This window comes from Stegostoma tigrinum, chromosome 7, assembly GCF_030684315.1.
Source record: "Stegostoma tigrinum isolate sSteTig4 chromosome 7, sSteTig4.hap1, whole genome shotgun sequence".
NCBI lineage: Eukaryota > Metazoa > Chordata > Chondrichthyes > Orectolobiformes > Stegostomatidae > Stegostoma > Stegostoma tigrinum.
In genome coordinates, this window is record NC_081360.1 from 60374572 (window position 1) to 60391113 (window position 16542).

At 44.0% G+C, this 16542-nt stretch overlaps 1 protein-coding gene across 5 annotated transcripts in view; it reads left to right on the top strand.

The window, feature by feature from the left end:
- Positions 1 to 16542, top strand: part of slc4a10a (solute carrier family 4 member 10a) — a 265329-nt gene that overhangs the window by 22810 nt on the left and 225977 nt on the right. For 4 of the 5 annotated variants that reach the window (XM_048534170.1, XM_048534165.1, XM_048534168.1 and 1 more), the window contains exon 2: positions 13534 to 13615. In XM_048534170.1, coding sequence (XP_048390127.1) covers positions 13534 to 13615 — 82 coding nt within the window. Of the gene's footprint in view, positions 1 to 1211; positions 1325 to 13533; positions 13616 to 16542 lie in introns of those variants that run through there. The other variant, XM_048534167.2, reaches the window with a different exon arrangement.

The window sequence follows — 16542 nt, forward strand, 5'->3', positions numbered from 1 at the left end:
AATTCTGTCCTTGCAGCAATGATTAGATGCCATGAATTTAAAAATTGTGGTTGTTGATGTTTGGCTTGCCAGTTCTTCAAATTTCAAAATGTTGCTAATAACTATGGCTCGAGCCTGAAAGGAATGGAATGTATTAATATTCTCCATCACAATCACCTTCACAGTTGATGTTAATGTGGACCTGCTTGGCTGTAACCCCTGCCAGATTTTAGTGAGGAAATTCTTATTGACGAGCAGATGCTGGGGAAATTTTATGGAGTCAGGAGTATTGTACAAGCAACCCATTGCCACTGATAATTATCTATGGTCTACAGTTGCCCATTATAGGGTTAATTAATCCTGATAAATGTGACATAATGCACTTTGAAAGAAGTAACAAGTCATAGGAGTATTCAGTGAATGGCAGGACATGAGGAAGATTGGAGGAAGAGTAGGATTTTGAGGTGCTTGCCCACAGATCAATGAAGGTGGCAGTAGATTATTAGGGTGGTTAAGAAGACATGTGGGACACTTGCTTTTATCAGCCATGGCACATGTTATAAGAACAGGGTGGTTATGTTGGATATGTACAAAATTTCGCTTAGGCCACAGCTGGAGTACTCTGCAATTCTGTCCACTACACTATAGGAAGGATGCAATTACATTGGGGAGGGTGTAGAGGTGATTTACCAAGATGTTGCCTGGGATGGAACATGTTAGTGATGAAGGGTGGATAAGCTCGGGTTGCTTTTTTTACAGCAGCGAAAGTTGAGAGGGGTCCTGATTGAATTGTGTAAGAATGACGAACATGGATAGGGTGTTTAGCAAGCAGCTGCTCCCCCTAGTTGAAGGGTTATCAACTAGGGACATAATTTTAAGGTGAAGTGCAGGATGTTCAGAGGGGTTTTGAGGAAAATCTTTTTCACCCAGATGGTGATGGGAATCTGTAATGCTCCATCTGGGAGGGTAGTAGAGGTGATCTTCCCGTGCATCTACTCATAACCTTGGCTGAGCACTTAAAATGTCATAATATTCAAGTTTATGGTGCAAGCAGTGGAAAATAAGAGCTGTGCACATTTAGAAAGGATTTGTGTTTGTGCTGACCTGATGGGCCACAGGGCCTCTTCTGTTCTTTCTGATTGTATAATTTGCTGCCTCCATTGTCTTTCAGGGTACAGATCTATGAGGTCTACTTGTCTAATTCCATTAAGGAAAACTACTTGGTAGTCCAATGAGAAGTTGCACTTGTCTCAAACAAGATGGAGGTTATTGCATGTTTGCAACTAAGTAAAAATTACATGTTGTGATGGATGCGGTTACAGAAAATACGAGGAAGACCAAAATGGTAAATCTTACTCCTTCAAGATCCTAAGTCTGATCTCCTACTAGGCCCAGATGATATAATCATAATATGTGGTGTTTAAGGCACTGCTCAGCATTCATGACCTGTTCGGATCATAAACCCTGAGATAACTTCACCCCCCCCCAAGCTTTTTTCCATTATTAAAATTAATGCACGTGTGTCCGTTATTTTTATCACTTTCCGCCTCTCCCCAAGTCTCTGACTTCTCAAATTCAGACACTTTAGGGTTTTCATTATTTTCCAACATGTTCTCTTTAGACTTGGAAGACTGATAGGTTTATGAATTAATGAATGATGGGCTTGATTCTGTTCATGGCAGGCTAAGGCCCAAAAGGCTCTTTAGGTTGGATTTGGTGCTGGTAAAACCAACACCAATACAACTCTCAAGTTGTCAAAGACATTCTGACATTTTGACAACCCTTGAGTTTTGAAAATAATGTCAGAAAATGTCAGTTTCGTCTCTCTCTCTTGTAGACTCATTTTCTTCCTGTTTAATTCAGTGGGCCTGAGATATAGTTATGACAGTTTAGAAACAACCCAGGATGCTGCTCCTGTAGCATCTCAGTTTCTTTTACTTTTACGGATTGCTATACAACTCTCGGTGAAGCTAATATTTTTGAAGCATCAAGTCATTTTCCAATTTTAAAAAAATCTTTTTATTAGATTTGTTGTTCCCATTTAGTAAGTTTTTTTAAAAAAAATTCACTTGTGGGACATGGGCATCCCTGGCTGGACCAGTGTTTATTTTCTGTCCTTAGTTGCCCTTGAGAATGATGTGAGCTGCCTTCTTGAAACACCTTCTGAGTCCATATGCTTTAGGTAGACCCACAATGCTGTTAGGGAGGGAGTGCCAGGATTTTGACCCATGGGCACTGAAGGATTAGTATTATATTTTGAGGTCAGGATAGTGGCTTGGAGGCGAACTTGCAGGTGGTGATCTTCCCATGCATCTGCTGTCCATCCTGATGGAAGTGGATGTTAGTTTGGAAAGTACTGTCTAAGGTTCTTTGATGAACTTCAGCAGTGCATCGTAGAGATAGTACTCATAGCTGCTACTGAGCATCAGTGGCGGAGAGTGTGGATATTTGTGGACGTGATGTCAATCAGATGGGCTGCGTAGTTCTGGATGGTATCAAGCTTCAAGTGAGGAGCATTCCATCGCACTCCTGACTTATGCCTTCAGATCGTGGACAGGTTCCAAGGAGTCAGGTGATGAATTGGTCACTGTTGTATTTCTAGTCACTGATCTGCTATTGTAGCCACTGTATTTATATGTTTGGTTCAGTAGTTTGTGGTAAATGTTAACCCCTAGGATATTGATAATGGGGAATTCAGTGATGGTAATGCCATTAAATGTCATGGTGCAGTGGTTAAGTTGTCTCTTAGCAGAGATGGTCCTTGCCTGGCATTTCGTTCTGCAAGAATGTTAAAATCACTCTTTATCCCAACACTGCTTAATGGGACAGGTTAAATAACCTCCATGTACACCTCTAAATAATATATTTTCTTACAATTTATCTTGCAAACAAGTTAATGAATCATCTGGCAGTATCAATGACTGACCTGCTCCGGTGTCCCTTGCTATCTTTTCTATCTCCTTGGGTAGAAGAATCCTCTCCCTCTGAAATGAAAGATTCACATTTTCCAGTGGTTTGATTATCTTTATGGATAACTGAGGAAGAATTGTCTTAACCAACCTGAGCCATTTGCCTTCCCTCTCCCCTTGGAGGTTCTGAAGGAACATACTTCATCAGTATCACTGCTACAGTTTTAATAACCAATTTCTTTCCAGAAGCATTTTTATTGAAGATGCAATTGGTCCCCCATTTAACTCACAGCAATTAGCTTTTGCATGTCCAGTCTTATTACAATAGAAGCATATCTATCCAGACTTCCAAACGGCCTTTGATAAGGTGCCTCATGGGAAGCTGCTGAGCAAGGTGAGGGCCCATGGCGTTCGAGGTGAGCTACTGGCATGGATTGAGGGTTGGCTGTCTGACAGAAGGCAGAGAGTTGGGATAAAAGGCTCTTTTTTAGAATGGCAACCGGTGACAAGTGGTGACCCACAGGGTTCAGTGTTGGGGCCGCAGCTGTTCACCTTATATTTTAATGATCTGGATGAAGGGACTGGGGGCATTCTGGCAAAGATTGCCGATGATACGAAGGCAGGTAGTACAGAGGAGGTAGGGAGGCTGCAGAAAGATTTAGACAGTTTAGGAGAGTGGTCCAGGAAATGGCCGATGAAATTCAACATGAGCAAATGCGAGGTTTTGCACTTTGGAAAAAAGAATACAGGCATGGACTATTTTCTGAACGGTGAGAAAATTCATAAAGCCGAAGTACAAAGGGATCTGGGAGTGCTAGTCCAGGATTCTCTAAAGGTTAACTTGCAGGTTCAGTCCGAGATTAAGAAAGCGAATGTAATGTTGTCATTTATCTCAAGGGGGTTGGAATATAAAAACAGCGATGTGCTTCTGAGACTTTATAAAGCTCTAGTTAGGCCCCATTTAGAATACTGTGTCCAATTTTGGGCCCCACACCTCAGGGAGGACATACTGGCACTGGAGCGTGTCCAGCGGAGATTCACACGGATGATCCCTGAAATGATAGGTTTAACAAACGACGAAGGCTCCTGGGAATGTATTCATTAGTGTTTAGAAGGTTGAGGGGAGATCTAATAGAAACTTACAAGATAATGCATGGCTTAGAAAGGGTGGATGCTGGGAAGTAGTTTCCGTTAGGCGGGGAGACTAGGATCCGTGGGCACAGCCTTAGAATTAGAGGAGGTCAATTTAGAACGGAAATGAGGAGACATTTCTTCAGCCAGAGAGTGGTGGGCCGGTGAAATTCATTGCCACAGAGCGCAGTGGAGGCCGGGACGTTAAATGCCTTCAAGGCAGAGATTGATAAATTCTTGATCTTGCAAGGAATTAAGGGCTATGGGGAGAGTGCAGGGAAGTGAAGTTGAAATGCCCATCAGCCATGATTTAAATGGCGGAGTGGACTCGATGGGACAAATGGCCTCATTTCCACCCCAATATCTTATGGTCTTTTGGGTCTTATATTATTTTCTTTATATGACTTCAGATTCTAACCGTTTCCTGTTTTATTATTTTAGTGAGCCTTCTGTAGGTGGGTAAAATAGACCAAAGCCATACGGGATATTTCTAATAGTTGAGTACGGAAGATAAAGTGCAGGGAGATATGCTGAAACTGTGTAAAATATTGGATAGGCCTCATCTAGAGTGTTGTGTGCATTCTAGGGTCCACATTATGTAAGAGGGATATGATTGGACTGGATGTAGAGGAGATTTATCAGGATGGTGCCTAGACTGGAGGGTTTTAGTCATGAAGGAAGCTTGGATACACTGGGTTGTTTTGCTTGGAGCAGAGGAGATTGAAGGGGGTACATGATTGTGATGTATAGAAATGAGGCAGATAGACAGGGTAGACAGGAGAAACCTTTCCTCTTGATGGAGAGATCAGTGACTGGGGGGCATAGATTTAAGGTAAAGGGAAGGAGGTTTAAAGAGAAACTGAGGAAATCCTCTTTCACTCTGAGGCTAGTGGAGACCTGGAACTTGTTACAAGAAAGAGTGTTAGAGGTAGAAACATTCAGATGTACACTTACAATGCTATACAAGGCAATGGTGCAAGGGCTGGAAAATGGGATTAGAATAGTTAGGTAGTTTCTAAGGTTTTAGAGTAGATTTGTAGCTCGGGTTGTGAATGTTGTGGTTCGTTGGCTTGCCGAGCTGGTTCGTTGCTTTTCTGCAGACGTTTCATTACCCTGCTAGTACCATGCCTCTAGGAATTCCCGTGCTTGTCTCTGCTTTGCTTGTCCCAGGATCTTGGTGTTGTCGCTGTCAAATTGGTGGTTCTCCTTATCATTGTGTTTAGAGATGAATAATTATTAGTCGTGTCTTTTTGTAGCCAATTGATATTTGTGTGCCCTTGTTGTTAATTTCCTTGGTTTTTGTCTGATGTAGTGTTTGTCACAGTCTCTGCAGGGAATCTTGTACATGACATTGGACCTGCCCATTGTGGGTTGTGGATCTTTGGTTCAAGTGAGCAGTTGGCGTAGGTTTGATGTGAGTTTGTGTGTGACTCTGATGCCCAGTGGTTGTAGGAGTCTTCTGGTCACTTCAGATATGTTCCTGGTGTCAGGTTGCGTGATGAGTGTGTTGGGGCATGTAGTATCTTGCTGGTGTCGTTTGCGTGATAGGCATCTTCTGACCCAGTTTTTCAGGTATCCATTCTCTTTTAATACCTGAAAGAGGTAAGATTCCCTGCAGAGATTGTGACATACTCTAAATTGGACAAACAGGATGGAAATTAACAACAACTGTACAACAATATCAATGGCTACAAAATTACATGACCAATACTCTCTCATCTCTATTCATATGGATAAGGAGAACCATCAATTCGACTGGGACAACAGCAGGATGCAGAGACAGGCATAGGAATTCCTAGAAGCCTGGTACTCAATGAAGAAAGGCCATCAACAAACATACAGAGCTTGATAATAAAGTGTGAAGCTGGATGAACACAGCAGGCCAAGCAGCATCTCAGGAGCACAAAACCTGACGTTTCGGGCCTAGACCCTTCATCAGAGAGGGGGGAGGAGGTGAGGGTTCTGGAATAAATAGGGAGAGAGGGGGAGGCGGACAGAAGATGGAGAGAAAAGAAGATAGGTGGAGAGGAGAGTATAGGTGGGGAGGTAGGGAAGGGATAGGTCAGTCCAGGGAACACGGACAGGTCAAGGAGGTGGGATGAGGTTAGTAGGTAGGAAATGGAGGTGCGGTTTGGGGTGAGAGGAAGGGATGGCTGAGAGGAAGAACAGGTTAGGGAGGCAGAGACAGGCTGGGCTGGTTTTGGGATGCAGTGAGGGGAGGGGAAGAGCTGGGCTGGTTGTGTGGTGCAGTGGGGGGAGGGGACGAATTGGGCTGGTTTTGGGATGCGGTGGGGGAAGGGGAGATTTTGAAGCTGGTGAAGTCCACATTGATACCATTGGGCTGCAGGGTTCCCAAGCGGAATATGAGTTGCTGTTCCTGCAACCTTTGGGTGGCATCATTGTGGCACTGCAGGAGGCCCATGATGGACATGTCATCTAAAGAATGGGAGGGGGAGTTGAAATGGTTCGCGACTGGGAGGTGCAGTTGTTTATTGTGAACCGAGCGGAGGTGTTCTGCAAAGTGGTCCCCAAGCCTCCGCTTGGTTTCCCCAATGTAGAGGAAGCCACACCGGGTACATTGGATACAGTATACCACTTTGGCAGATGTGCAGATGAACCTCTGCTTAATATGGAAAGTCATCTTGGGGCATGGAATAGGGGTGAGCGAGGAGGTGTGGGGGCAAGTGTAGCACTTCCGGCAGTTGCAGGGTTGGGTGCCGGGTGTGGTGGGGTTGGAGGGCAGTGTGGAGCGAACAAGGGAGCCACGGAGAGAGTGGTCTCTCCAGAAAGCAGACAAGGGTGGGGATGGAAAAATGTCTTGGGTGGTGGGGTGGGATTGTAGATGGCGGAAGCGTCGGAGGATAATGCGTCGTATCCAAAGGTTGGTGGGGTGGTGTGTGAGAATGAGGGGGATCCTCTTTGGGCGGTTGTGGCGGGGGCGGGGTGTGAGGGATGTGTTGCGGGAAATGCGGGAGACGCGGTCAAGGGCGTTCTTGACCACTGTGGGGGGAAAGTTGCGGTCCTTGAAGAACTTGGACATCTGGGATGTGCGGGAGTGGAATGCCTCATCCTGGGAGCAGATGCGGCGGAGGCGGAGGAATTGGGAATAGGGGATGGAATTTTTGCAGGAGGGTGGATGGGAGGAGGTGTATTCTAGGTAGCTGTGGGAGTCGGTGGGCTTGAAATGGACATCAGTTACAAGCTGGTTGCCTGAGATGGAGACTGAGAGGTCCAGGAATGTGAGGGATGTGTTGGAGATGGCCCAGGTGAACTTGAGGTTGGGGTGGAAGGTGTTGCTGAAGTTGATGAACTGTTCGAGCTCCTCTGGGGAGCAAGAGGTGGCACCGATACAGTCATCAATGTAACGGAGGAAGAGGTGGGGTTTGGGGCCTGTGTAGGTGCAGAAGAGGGACTGTTCCACGTAACCTACAAAGAGGCAGGCATAGCTGGGGCCCATGCGGGTGCCCATGGCCACCCCCTTTGACTGTAGGAAGTGGGAGGAATTGAAAGAGAAGTGGTTGAGGTGAGGACGAGTTCGGCTAGGCGGATGAGGGTGTCGGTGGAGGGGGATTGGTCAGTCCTGCCGGACAGGAAGAAGCGGAGGGCCTTGAGGCCATCTGCATGCGGAATACAGGTGTATAGGGACTGGACATCCATGGTGAAAATGAGGTGTTGGGGGCCAGGGAATTGGAAGTTCTGGAGGAGGTGGGGGGCGTGGGTGGTGTCACAGACGTAGGTAGGGAGTTCCTGGACTAAAGAAGACCAAAAGTAGCACCAAACCATCATCTCCAACTCGGTGATAGTTTGGCGCACTGACCTCTACATCGCCGAGGCCAAACGCCAACTCTCCGACACCTCCTCCTACCGCCCCCTTGATCATGATCCCACCCCCGAGCACCAAACCATCATCTCCAACACCATTCATGACCTCATCACCTCAGGGGACCTCCCACCCACAGCCTCCAACTTTATTATTCCCCAACCCAACACGGCCCATTTCTATCTCCTTCCCAAAATCCACAAACCTGCCTGCCCTGGTCGACCCATTGTCTCAGTCTCTTCCTGCCCTACTGAACTCATCTCCACCTATCTGGACTCCATTTTCTCCCCTTTGGTCCAGGAACTCCCTACCTACGTCCGTGACACCACCCACGCCCTCCACCTCCTCGAGAACTTCCAATTCCCTGGCCCCCAACACCTCATTTTCACCATGGATGTCCAGTCCCTATACACCTGTATTCCACATGCAGATGGCCTCAAGGCCCTCCGCTTCTTCCTGTCCCGCAGGCCGACCAATCCCCCTCCACCGACACCCTCATCCGCCTAGCCGAACTCGTCCTCACCTCAACCACTTCTCTTTCAATTCCTCCCACTTCCTACAGTCAAAGGGGGTGGCCATGGGCACCCGCATGGGCCCCAGCTATGCCTGCCTCTTTGTAGGTTACGTGGAACAGTCCCTCTTCTGCACCTACACAGGCCCCAAACCCCACCTCTTCCTCCGTTACATTGATGACTGTATCGGCGCCGCTTCTTGCTCCCCAGAGGAGCTCGAACAGTTCATCCACTTCACCAACACCTTCCACCCCAACCTCAAGTTCACCTGGGCCATCCCTTACCTTCCTGGACATCTCAGCCTCCATCTCAGGCAAGCAGCTTGTAACTGATGTCCATTTCAAGCCCACCAACTCCCACAGCTACCTAGAATACACCTCCTCCCATCCACCCTCCTGCAAAAATTCCATCCCCTATTCCCAATTCCTCCGCCTCTGCCGCATCTGCTCCCAGGATGAGGCATTCCACTCCCACACATCCCAGATGTCCAAGTCCTTCAAGGACTGCAACTTTCCCCCCACAGTGGTCGAGAACGCTCTTGACCGCGTCTCCCGCATTTCCCTCAACACATCCCTCACACCCCGCCCCCGCCACAACCGCCCAAAGAGGATCCCCCTCATTCTCACACACCACCCCACCAACCTCTGGATACAACGCATCATCCTCCGACACTTCTGCCATCTACAATCCCACCCCACCACCCAAGACATTTTTCCATCCCCACTCTTGTCTGCTTTCCGGAGAGACCACTCTCTCCGTGACTCCCTTGTTCGCTCCACACTGCCCTCCAACCCCACCACACCCGGCACCTTCCCCTGCAACTGCAGGAAGTGCTACACTTGCCCCCACACCTCCTCCCTCACCCCCATCCCATGCCCCAAGATGACTTTCCATATTAAGCCGAGGTTCAGCTGCACATCTGCCAATGTGGTATACTGTATCCATTGTACCCGGTGTGGCTTCCTCTACATTGGGGAAACCAAGCGGAGGCTTGGGGACCACTTTGCAGAAAACCTCCGCTCGGTTCACAATAAACAACTGCACCTCCCAGTCGCGAACCATTTCCACTCCCCTTCCCATTCTTTAGATGACATGTCCATCATGGGCCTCCTGCAGTGCCACAATGATGCCACCTGAAGGTTGCAGGAACAGCAACTCATATTCCGCTTGGGAACCCTGCAGCTCAATGGTATCAATGTGGACTTCACCAGCTTCAAAATCTCCCCTTCCCCCACCGCACCCCAAAACCAGCCCAGTTCATCCCCTCCCCCCACTGCACCACACAACCAGCCCAGCTCTTCCCCTCCCCCCACTGCATCCCAAAACCAGCCCAGCCTGTCTCTGCCTCCCTAACCTGTTCTTCCTCTCACCCATCCCTTCCTCTCACCCAAGCCGCACCTCCATTTCCTACCTACTAACCTCATCCCACCTCCTTGACCTGTCCGTCTTCCCTGGACTGACCTATCCCCTCCCTACCTCCCCACCTATACTCTCCTGTCCACCTATCTTCTTTTCTCTCCACCTTCTGCCCGCCTCCCCCTCTCTCACTATTTATTTCAGACCCCTCACCCCATCCCCCTCTCTGATGAAGGGTCTAGGCCCGAAACGTCAGGTTTTGTGCTCCTGAGATGCTGCTTGGCCTGCTGTGTTCATCCAGCTCCACACTTTGTTATCTTGGATTCTCCAGCATCTGCAGTTCCCATTATCTCTGATACATAGAGCTTGACCCCATAGGCACACCACTGCAAAGGAAAACCGGTAGTGAGGTAATCCAGCTCAATGGACTCTCGAGTTTAAATAACAGGCAGGAAAACACAATGGTGCTTCATCGGAGGCTGCACTGATGATGTTACTCGACAGGATAATGAAATGTCTGCAGAAAAACAATGAACCAGCTTAGTGAGCCATCCAACCACAACATAGGTAGTTGTTTTTGACTAGCACAGACTTGATGGGCAGAAGTTGACTTCCATCCCTCTTTGCTCTCTAAAACTAAAACGTTTTCCATCCCAAATATTTCTGTTATTAAATTTCTTTGTTGATTCCCATATAACCATTTCCTAACCTATGACAGCCTGTGTGAGATATTACAGGTATCTGCCAATAGTGTCGCTCGTGGAGTTTTGATAATTATGCTCACCTAAATAGATCTTTATGGTTATCAGAGTACTATTTTGGAATTGTTGCATCGTCATGATTTCCAATATGTTCTTAATTTCTGTCAATTTCAGTGATGGAAACCACTGATTCCACAGGAGTTATTTTTTCTTGCAAGTTCACAAGTGTCTGATTAGGTTTCTTTCTGATAGTCCTAACTAAAATTGGTAAGCTTCAGGGAGAAGCCCATAAACATTGAGTATTATTGAGTTAACAGCTTCATAGTCAACAGAGAACAGTAGGAACCTCTGATGCTGGAGAATCTGAGATAACAAGGTGTAGAGCTGGATGAACACAGCAAGCTAGATAGCATCAGAGGAGCTGATGTTTCAGGACTGGACCCTATTTCATAAAGAGTGCTGTATTTTCTGAAGAAGGGCCCAACCTTGAGACATCAGCTTTCCTGCTCCTCTGATGCTGCCTGGCTACCTTCATAATTGGCAGATTGGTATTTTGACAACGTGATGTACACATTCAGAGTTGTACCTATCAGGACACTTTATAACATTGAAGTCCAAACATCCTTTGGCCAGTTCTTCCTCACATCTATCATTTCAAATGAGATGGAATATCTTTCAACTCCATTTTCTGTAAATTTGGGAACTAAATGCAATTTGTAGTTAAATCAAACCCCTCACTGGAATCACAGTCATCCTCTGAGCCATTGTCTTATTTCTTTAAGCTTTTCTCTAGCAGAATCATGTTGTGAGTTCTGTCTGTTTGAAGGTCAAGCTTTTTAAGATCTGATTTCCCATTCCATTATTGTTTTTCTTTCTCTTCTCATTCCATTTTCTTTACTTTCCTTTCTCTTCACGAATTGAGACTTTATTTTTAGTTTCTTTTTTTCCTTTTAGTTCTCTACCCATTCCATTTCCTTTGTTTTCTTTCTCCTCTCCTCCATTCTCTTGCCTTTTTCTTTTAATTCAGTTTTATTTCCTCTTTCTTTTCTCACTAATTCAAGTTTTTCTTTTCCTACTAAATTGCTAATTCCAGCAGTGACATTTCAATGTCAGGTTTTTTCTTTCATTTTGATGCTAAGTGTTGTATGATAAGCATCTCATCTTTATGAAATCCCCCTTTTAATTGTCCCTTCAATTTATCTACTAACTCTGAGCGTAACCTTATCTAAAGATTTCAAATAATCCAGTGCTGTATTTTCTATTCCCTGCAGGCCTTAACAGCCAAAAGATTTGAAATTCCAATTTGTGAAATGTTTCGTAAAAACTCTCCCGTTATATGTTCAGCATCTTCACATATGCATTTCTTTAAAGATCACATTTCCGTCTGAAATTCAACATTTTTCAAATAAAAAAAAACAGAACAGTGCTATATTTATGAGACAACTTGGAAAGATCTAATTACAAACAGTAAAAAGAAAGATATAATCATTTACGCATGGGTATCACTAACAGACTGTCATCCTCAGTGCTGCTTTCAATTTCTGCATTCACCAATGCATTTATTTCCATTATAGTCTCTTCCTGAGACTCAGAGACAAGCTAACTAGTTTACTTTCCTCACAGAGCTTTAGGCTGTGTAATATCTTTTGTTATGGACTTTTTGCTCTCTGAATTGGCCCTGCTTGTTGTTCCCTCTCCAGCTTCCTCACTCTGGATCTTAAAAGCTCAACTTAATAAACACTTCAACAACTACATCACCAGGTAGCTTCTTTAGTCATTTTGCTGAAGTCACATAATTTCTTGAGTGTGCTGTCTTTGCCCTCTGATAATAAAATGAGTTTTGGATGCTTAAATAAACAAATTGTCTTCAGAGAGGTGAAAATCAAAAACCTGTTTCCCTCTACTTTCAAGCTCTAATTTTTAAATGATAGTGGTATCTCATAAACCTTCACAGGGTTAGGCTGGTTGTGTGCTGTTCTGGTTATATTATGGTAAAGAATTAACCAAAATAAATGAATGACAAAGGCACAATTCAAGTATATGTGAACACTAATAGTATGTGACACGTTGTGAATTACTTCAGCATGGAAGAAAAGCTGACAACAGTGAGCTACTCTTGCTTCCATTTCTCATTTTCTGTGCATTGTATAATTGCCTGTCTGTTCATGAACCACATCTGATTTTGCTTTTTTATTCATCCCATCCAATGCACAGTACCCCAGTGGTAAGGTGAAAATGACCACCGCTAAAGTACATATTGCGATGTAAATCCTTGGCTTTGGCCAAAATGAATGCGAACATCAACAGTTGTTTTACCTAATTGGGAAAATAATCTTTCACTTGGAAGGCATAAGTTAACAAGGGAGGGCTAGAAATGATAAGTTAAAGACAAATCCATGCCATTAACTTGATTAAATTCTTCAAGAAGGAAACAGAAGCTTATTTGAGATGGTACTGTAGATTTGGATATATGTTCTTTCTAGAGTTGTTTAACAAAGTATACACAGGAGTTTTATTGAAAAAATAAACTGGAAGTTCTTTGAATTATGGGGAAGTGTTGATTTGATGTTGAAAATATTCAGTGACATAAACTGAAAAGTGCTGGTTGTGGTGGGTAGCTGAGTAAAGATTGGGTGGAATGGATGAAATTTCTGTTTTTAGGGAGATTACAAAATTGTAATGGGAAGTTGGATCATTTGGTGGAATTATAGTAAGGAGGGAAAGTTTCACTATTGAAAGAGTGACTACAAGTTGGAGGGAAATTGAGCTGTTGGATGGGGTTACTGTTTGAAGGGAAGTTGGCCTACGAGGGTGATTGGGTAGCAGAATGAGAGGCTTACTGATTTGGAGAATTTTGGAAATCTACCAGGAATTTATGATTCTGACAGAATTGTTTAACAATAACGGAAAGATTTTTGTGGGAATCTCTTCCTTGGTTCATGTGAGCGTACTTGTCATCATAGTGTGATCACATGAAGAACTATTAACATTCTTTAAGCCTTCTGATAGTAGCTATAATTGTGAAATGTATTACCATTGTAATAGTATGTTTTAAAGAAGCTCCAAATGACGTTAGTTATAGTTGTTTCCAAACCTTGGATTAAGGAATAGATTTTTTTTTACAGAGAAATGATGAAGAAGCTGTTGTAGACAGAGGGGGAACATGCACGATTCAGAAATCACATTTTGAAAAAGAAGACTTGGAAGGTAAAAAAAAGAATTATCTTTTAAATGTCAGATGAAGATTTAAATTTTCCTGCCAGGTGTGTAATTTTCCTGTGGTATCTCAAATATGACCTTATGTTCTGTCAGCCGCTCATGCACTATGTGGTCATTCCAACGAGCTGTCCCACTATGATTAATGAACTTTTGAAGAAGTGCTTCAGTTATATTCATTATCTATTCAAAGTTATGAAATTATGACTTATTTCATTGCTTCTAGCGAATTGTTGATTATCTAGTTATTTGTAAATGTATGTAAAATGTAAATTTTTCTCTTTCTTCATAGAACAACTCAATTATCGAAATTAAATACAGAACAGTTAGCCTATTGATTTTAGACAGACATTATAACCTTTGCAACTTCTGAAACTTTCAGAAAGGATATTGAAGTACCCTGGTACAAAGATATAAATAACAATGCAGCACAGTTCAGTCTCTTCAGCGCGCAAGACTGTGCTGACATGTATGCCTTCCTAAACCAAATACCTTTTGCCTCTGTGCGGTATGTATCCTTTTATTCCTTGTGCATTCATGGGTCTGGCAAGATGTCTCTTAAATGTTACTATTGTATTGCCCACCACCACCTCTGCTAATGTATTCCAGGTACTTAACACTCTGTGTAAAGAACTTGCCTCTTACATCTATTTGAACTTATCCCCTTTTACTTTAAACTGTTCTCCAAAGTAGTTGACATTTCTCCCTGGGTTACCTCTATCCTTAGATGTTCAAGTGAAAACAAATCAAACTTGTCTGATCTTTCCTTATAACTAATATCGCCCCCAGACAATATCCTTGTAAGCTGTTTTTGTACACTGTCCAAAGCTTCCAAGCCTCCATATCTTTCTAATGTGGCAGCCAGGACTGTATGCAATATTCCAAATGCGACCTAATTAAAGTTCAATACAGCTGCAACATGACTTGCCAACTTTTATACTCTATGTACTGCCTGATGAAAGCAAGCATGCTTTATGCCTTCTTGACCACTTATCCACTTGTGTTGTCACTTTCAAGGAATTGTGGACCTGTACACTGAGATTTCTTTCTATATTGAGGCTACTAAGGGTTCTGCCATTTACTGTATATTTCCCTCCTCCATTAGATCTTCCAAAATGCATCACCTCTCATTTGTCTGGATTAAACACCATCTGTCTGTTTAAACCCTCCTGAGTGGCAATAGCAAGCCTTCCTGCAGGATATTGGTGCTAATCCAGTTATCTGAAGCTGTCCCTTCTACACCAGCTCTTTAGTCATGCACGTAATTGTACTACCTTCCTATTCTTAACCGCACTGGCATACAGCACAGGAAATAATCCTGAGATTACAATTTTAGAGGTCCTGCTTTTCAACTTCCTACCTAGCTCCCTGAACACTGTTTGCAAGACCTCATCTCTCTTTCTGCCTATGTTGTTGATACCAATATGGGCCACAATATCTGGCTGCTCAGCCTGCCCTTCAGAGTAGCTTGTGCCCACTCAGAGACATCCTTGAACATGGCACCAGGGAGGCAACATACAATCCTGGAGTCTCACTTGTGGCCATAAACATGCCCCTGATCATAGAGTCCCCTGTCATTACTGCTTGCCTACCCTCAACTCTTCCTGCTGTAGAACCATGCCAGTGGTGCCACTGATCTGCCTGCTACTGCTGCTTTTCCCTGAGGGTATTCCCCCAAAATATCCAAAACGGGATACCCTTGTGAGAGAAGAATGTCCACAGGTGACTCCTGCACTGTCTGCCCATACGTATTCATCTTCCTGATGGTCACCCAACTCTTCTCTGTCTGTAACCCTTACTGATGGTGAGACCAGCTTGCTAAATGTGATATCCAAGATATTCTCAGCTACATGGATACTCCATAGTGAGTCCATCTGCAGCTCCAGTCGCTCCTTGTAGCAAGTCTGTAGGTGCAGCTGAACTCATTCCTGCATACACAGTCACCATGGAAAAATTGGCTTGTGATGTGGACGTTATCATAATGAATCACTTGACCTTAATTAGAATTGAGTCTCAGATGCAATTTGGCAGCATTGGACACAGTCCTCATGTAGGAATAGTAGCTAGAACTGGGAATTCATCAACCACTGGTCAACGCCCTTTTTTCTCTTGGAACTTTCTTGCTTACTATCCTCATCACCAAGAGCCTGGGAGAATTCACCCCTTTGAGTTTTATTTGTATTTTTTGTAAAATGACTTGACTTTTCACCGTCACTCATCTTAGTTCTTTAAACACATACGTTCCCCACTGTAATGTATGATAAATGACAAATTCCTATGCCTGCACAGTGCTGGCAATTTGGAATGCAGAAGTGTTTATGATAGCTTTGTAACTTGCATCCATCAGAAATATCCTTGTATGATGCAGGATATTTATTTGCCAAATTCTTCCTAAGCTGTGGATGATGAACATTCTTACCAGAAACATTTCAAAATAATTAATTAAATTAGTAACATCCACCTTTTGAAGTACAATGATATATAAACAAATATCTATTCACCCTTGTATTTTATAAGTTTGTTGGCATAGCATCATGACAATGCTCTTGGTGTCATTACCCGCAGTGAAGGGCATTAACTTCTTTGCCATGAAAACATTTGACTGTTCACTTGCTGTTAGTAATGTTTCTCGCTGCCAGTACCATGGTAACTTTTGTGTTGCTCTCTTCATTCGGATTCCAGGAGCCTACCATCAGTGAAGTAACTTCTAATGTTTATGGTGTTTAGATCCAGTTTTCATTGACTGCTAGCAGGTTTGTGAATGTACCTCTGTCTGGCCGTACAAGGCTAATGCTAATTTATTAACCACACATTTGGTCAGAAGACAGATCACAAGCAATCAATTTGTTGAATCCAAATTAGAATACTCGCACAAATTGCTTACATTCTTCTGTTCTTTCAAAGTAGTTTAGACAGCA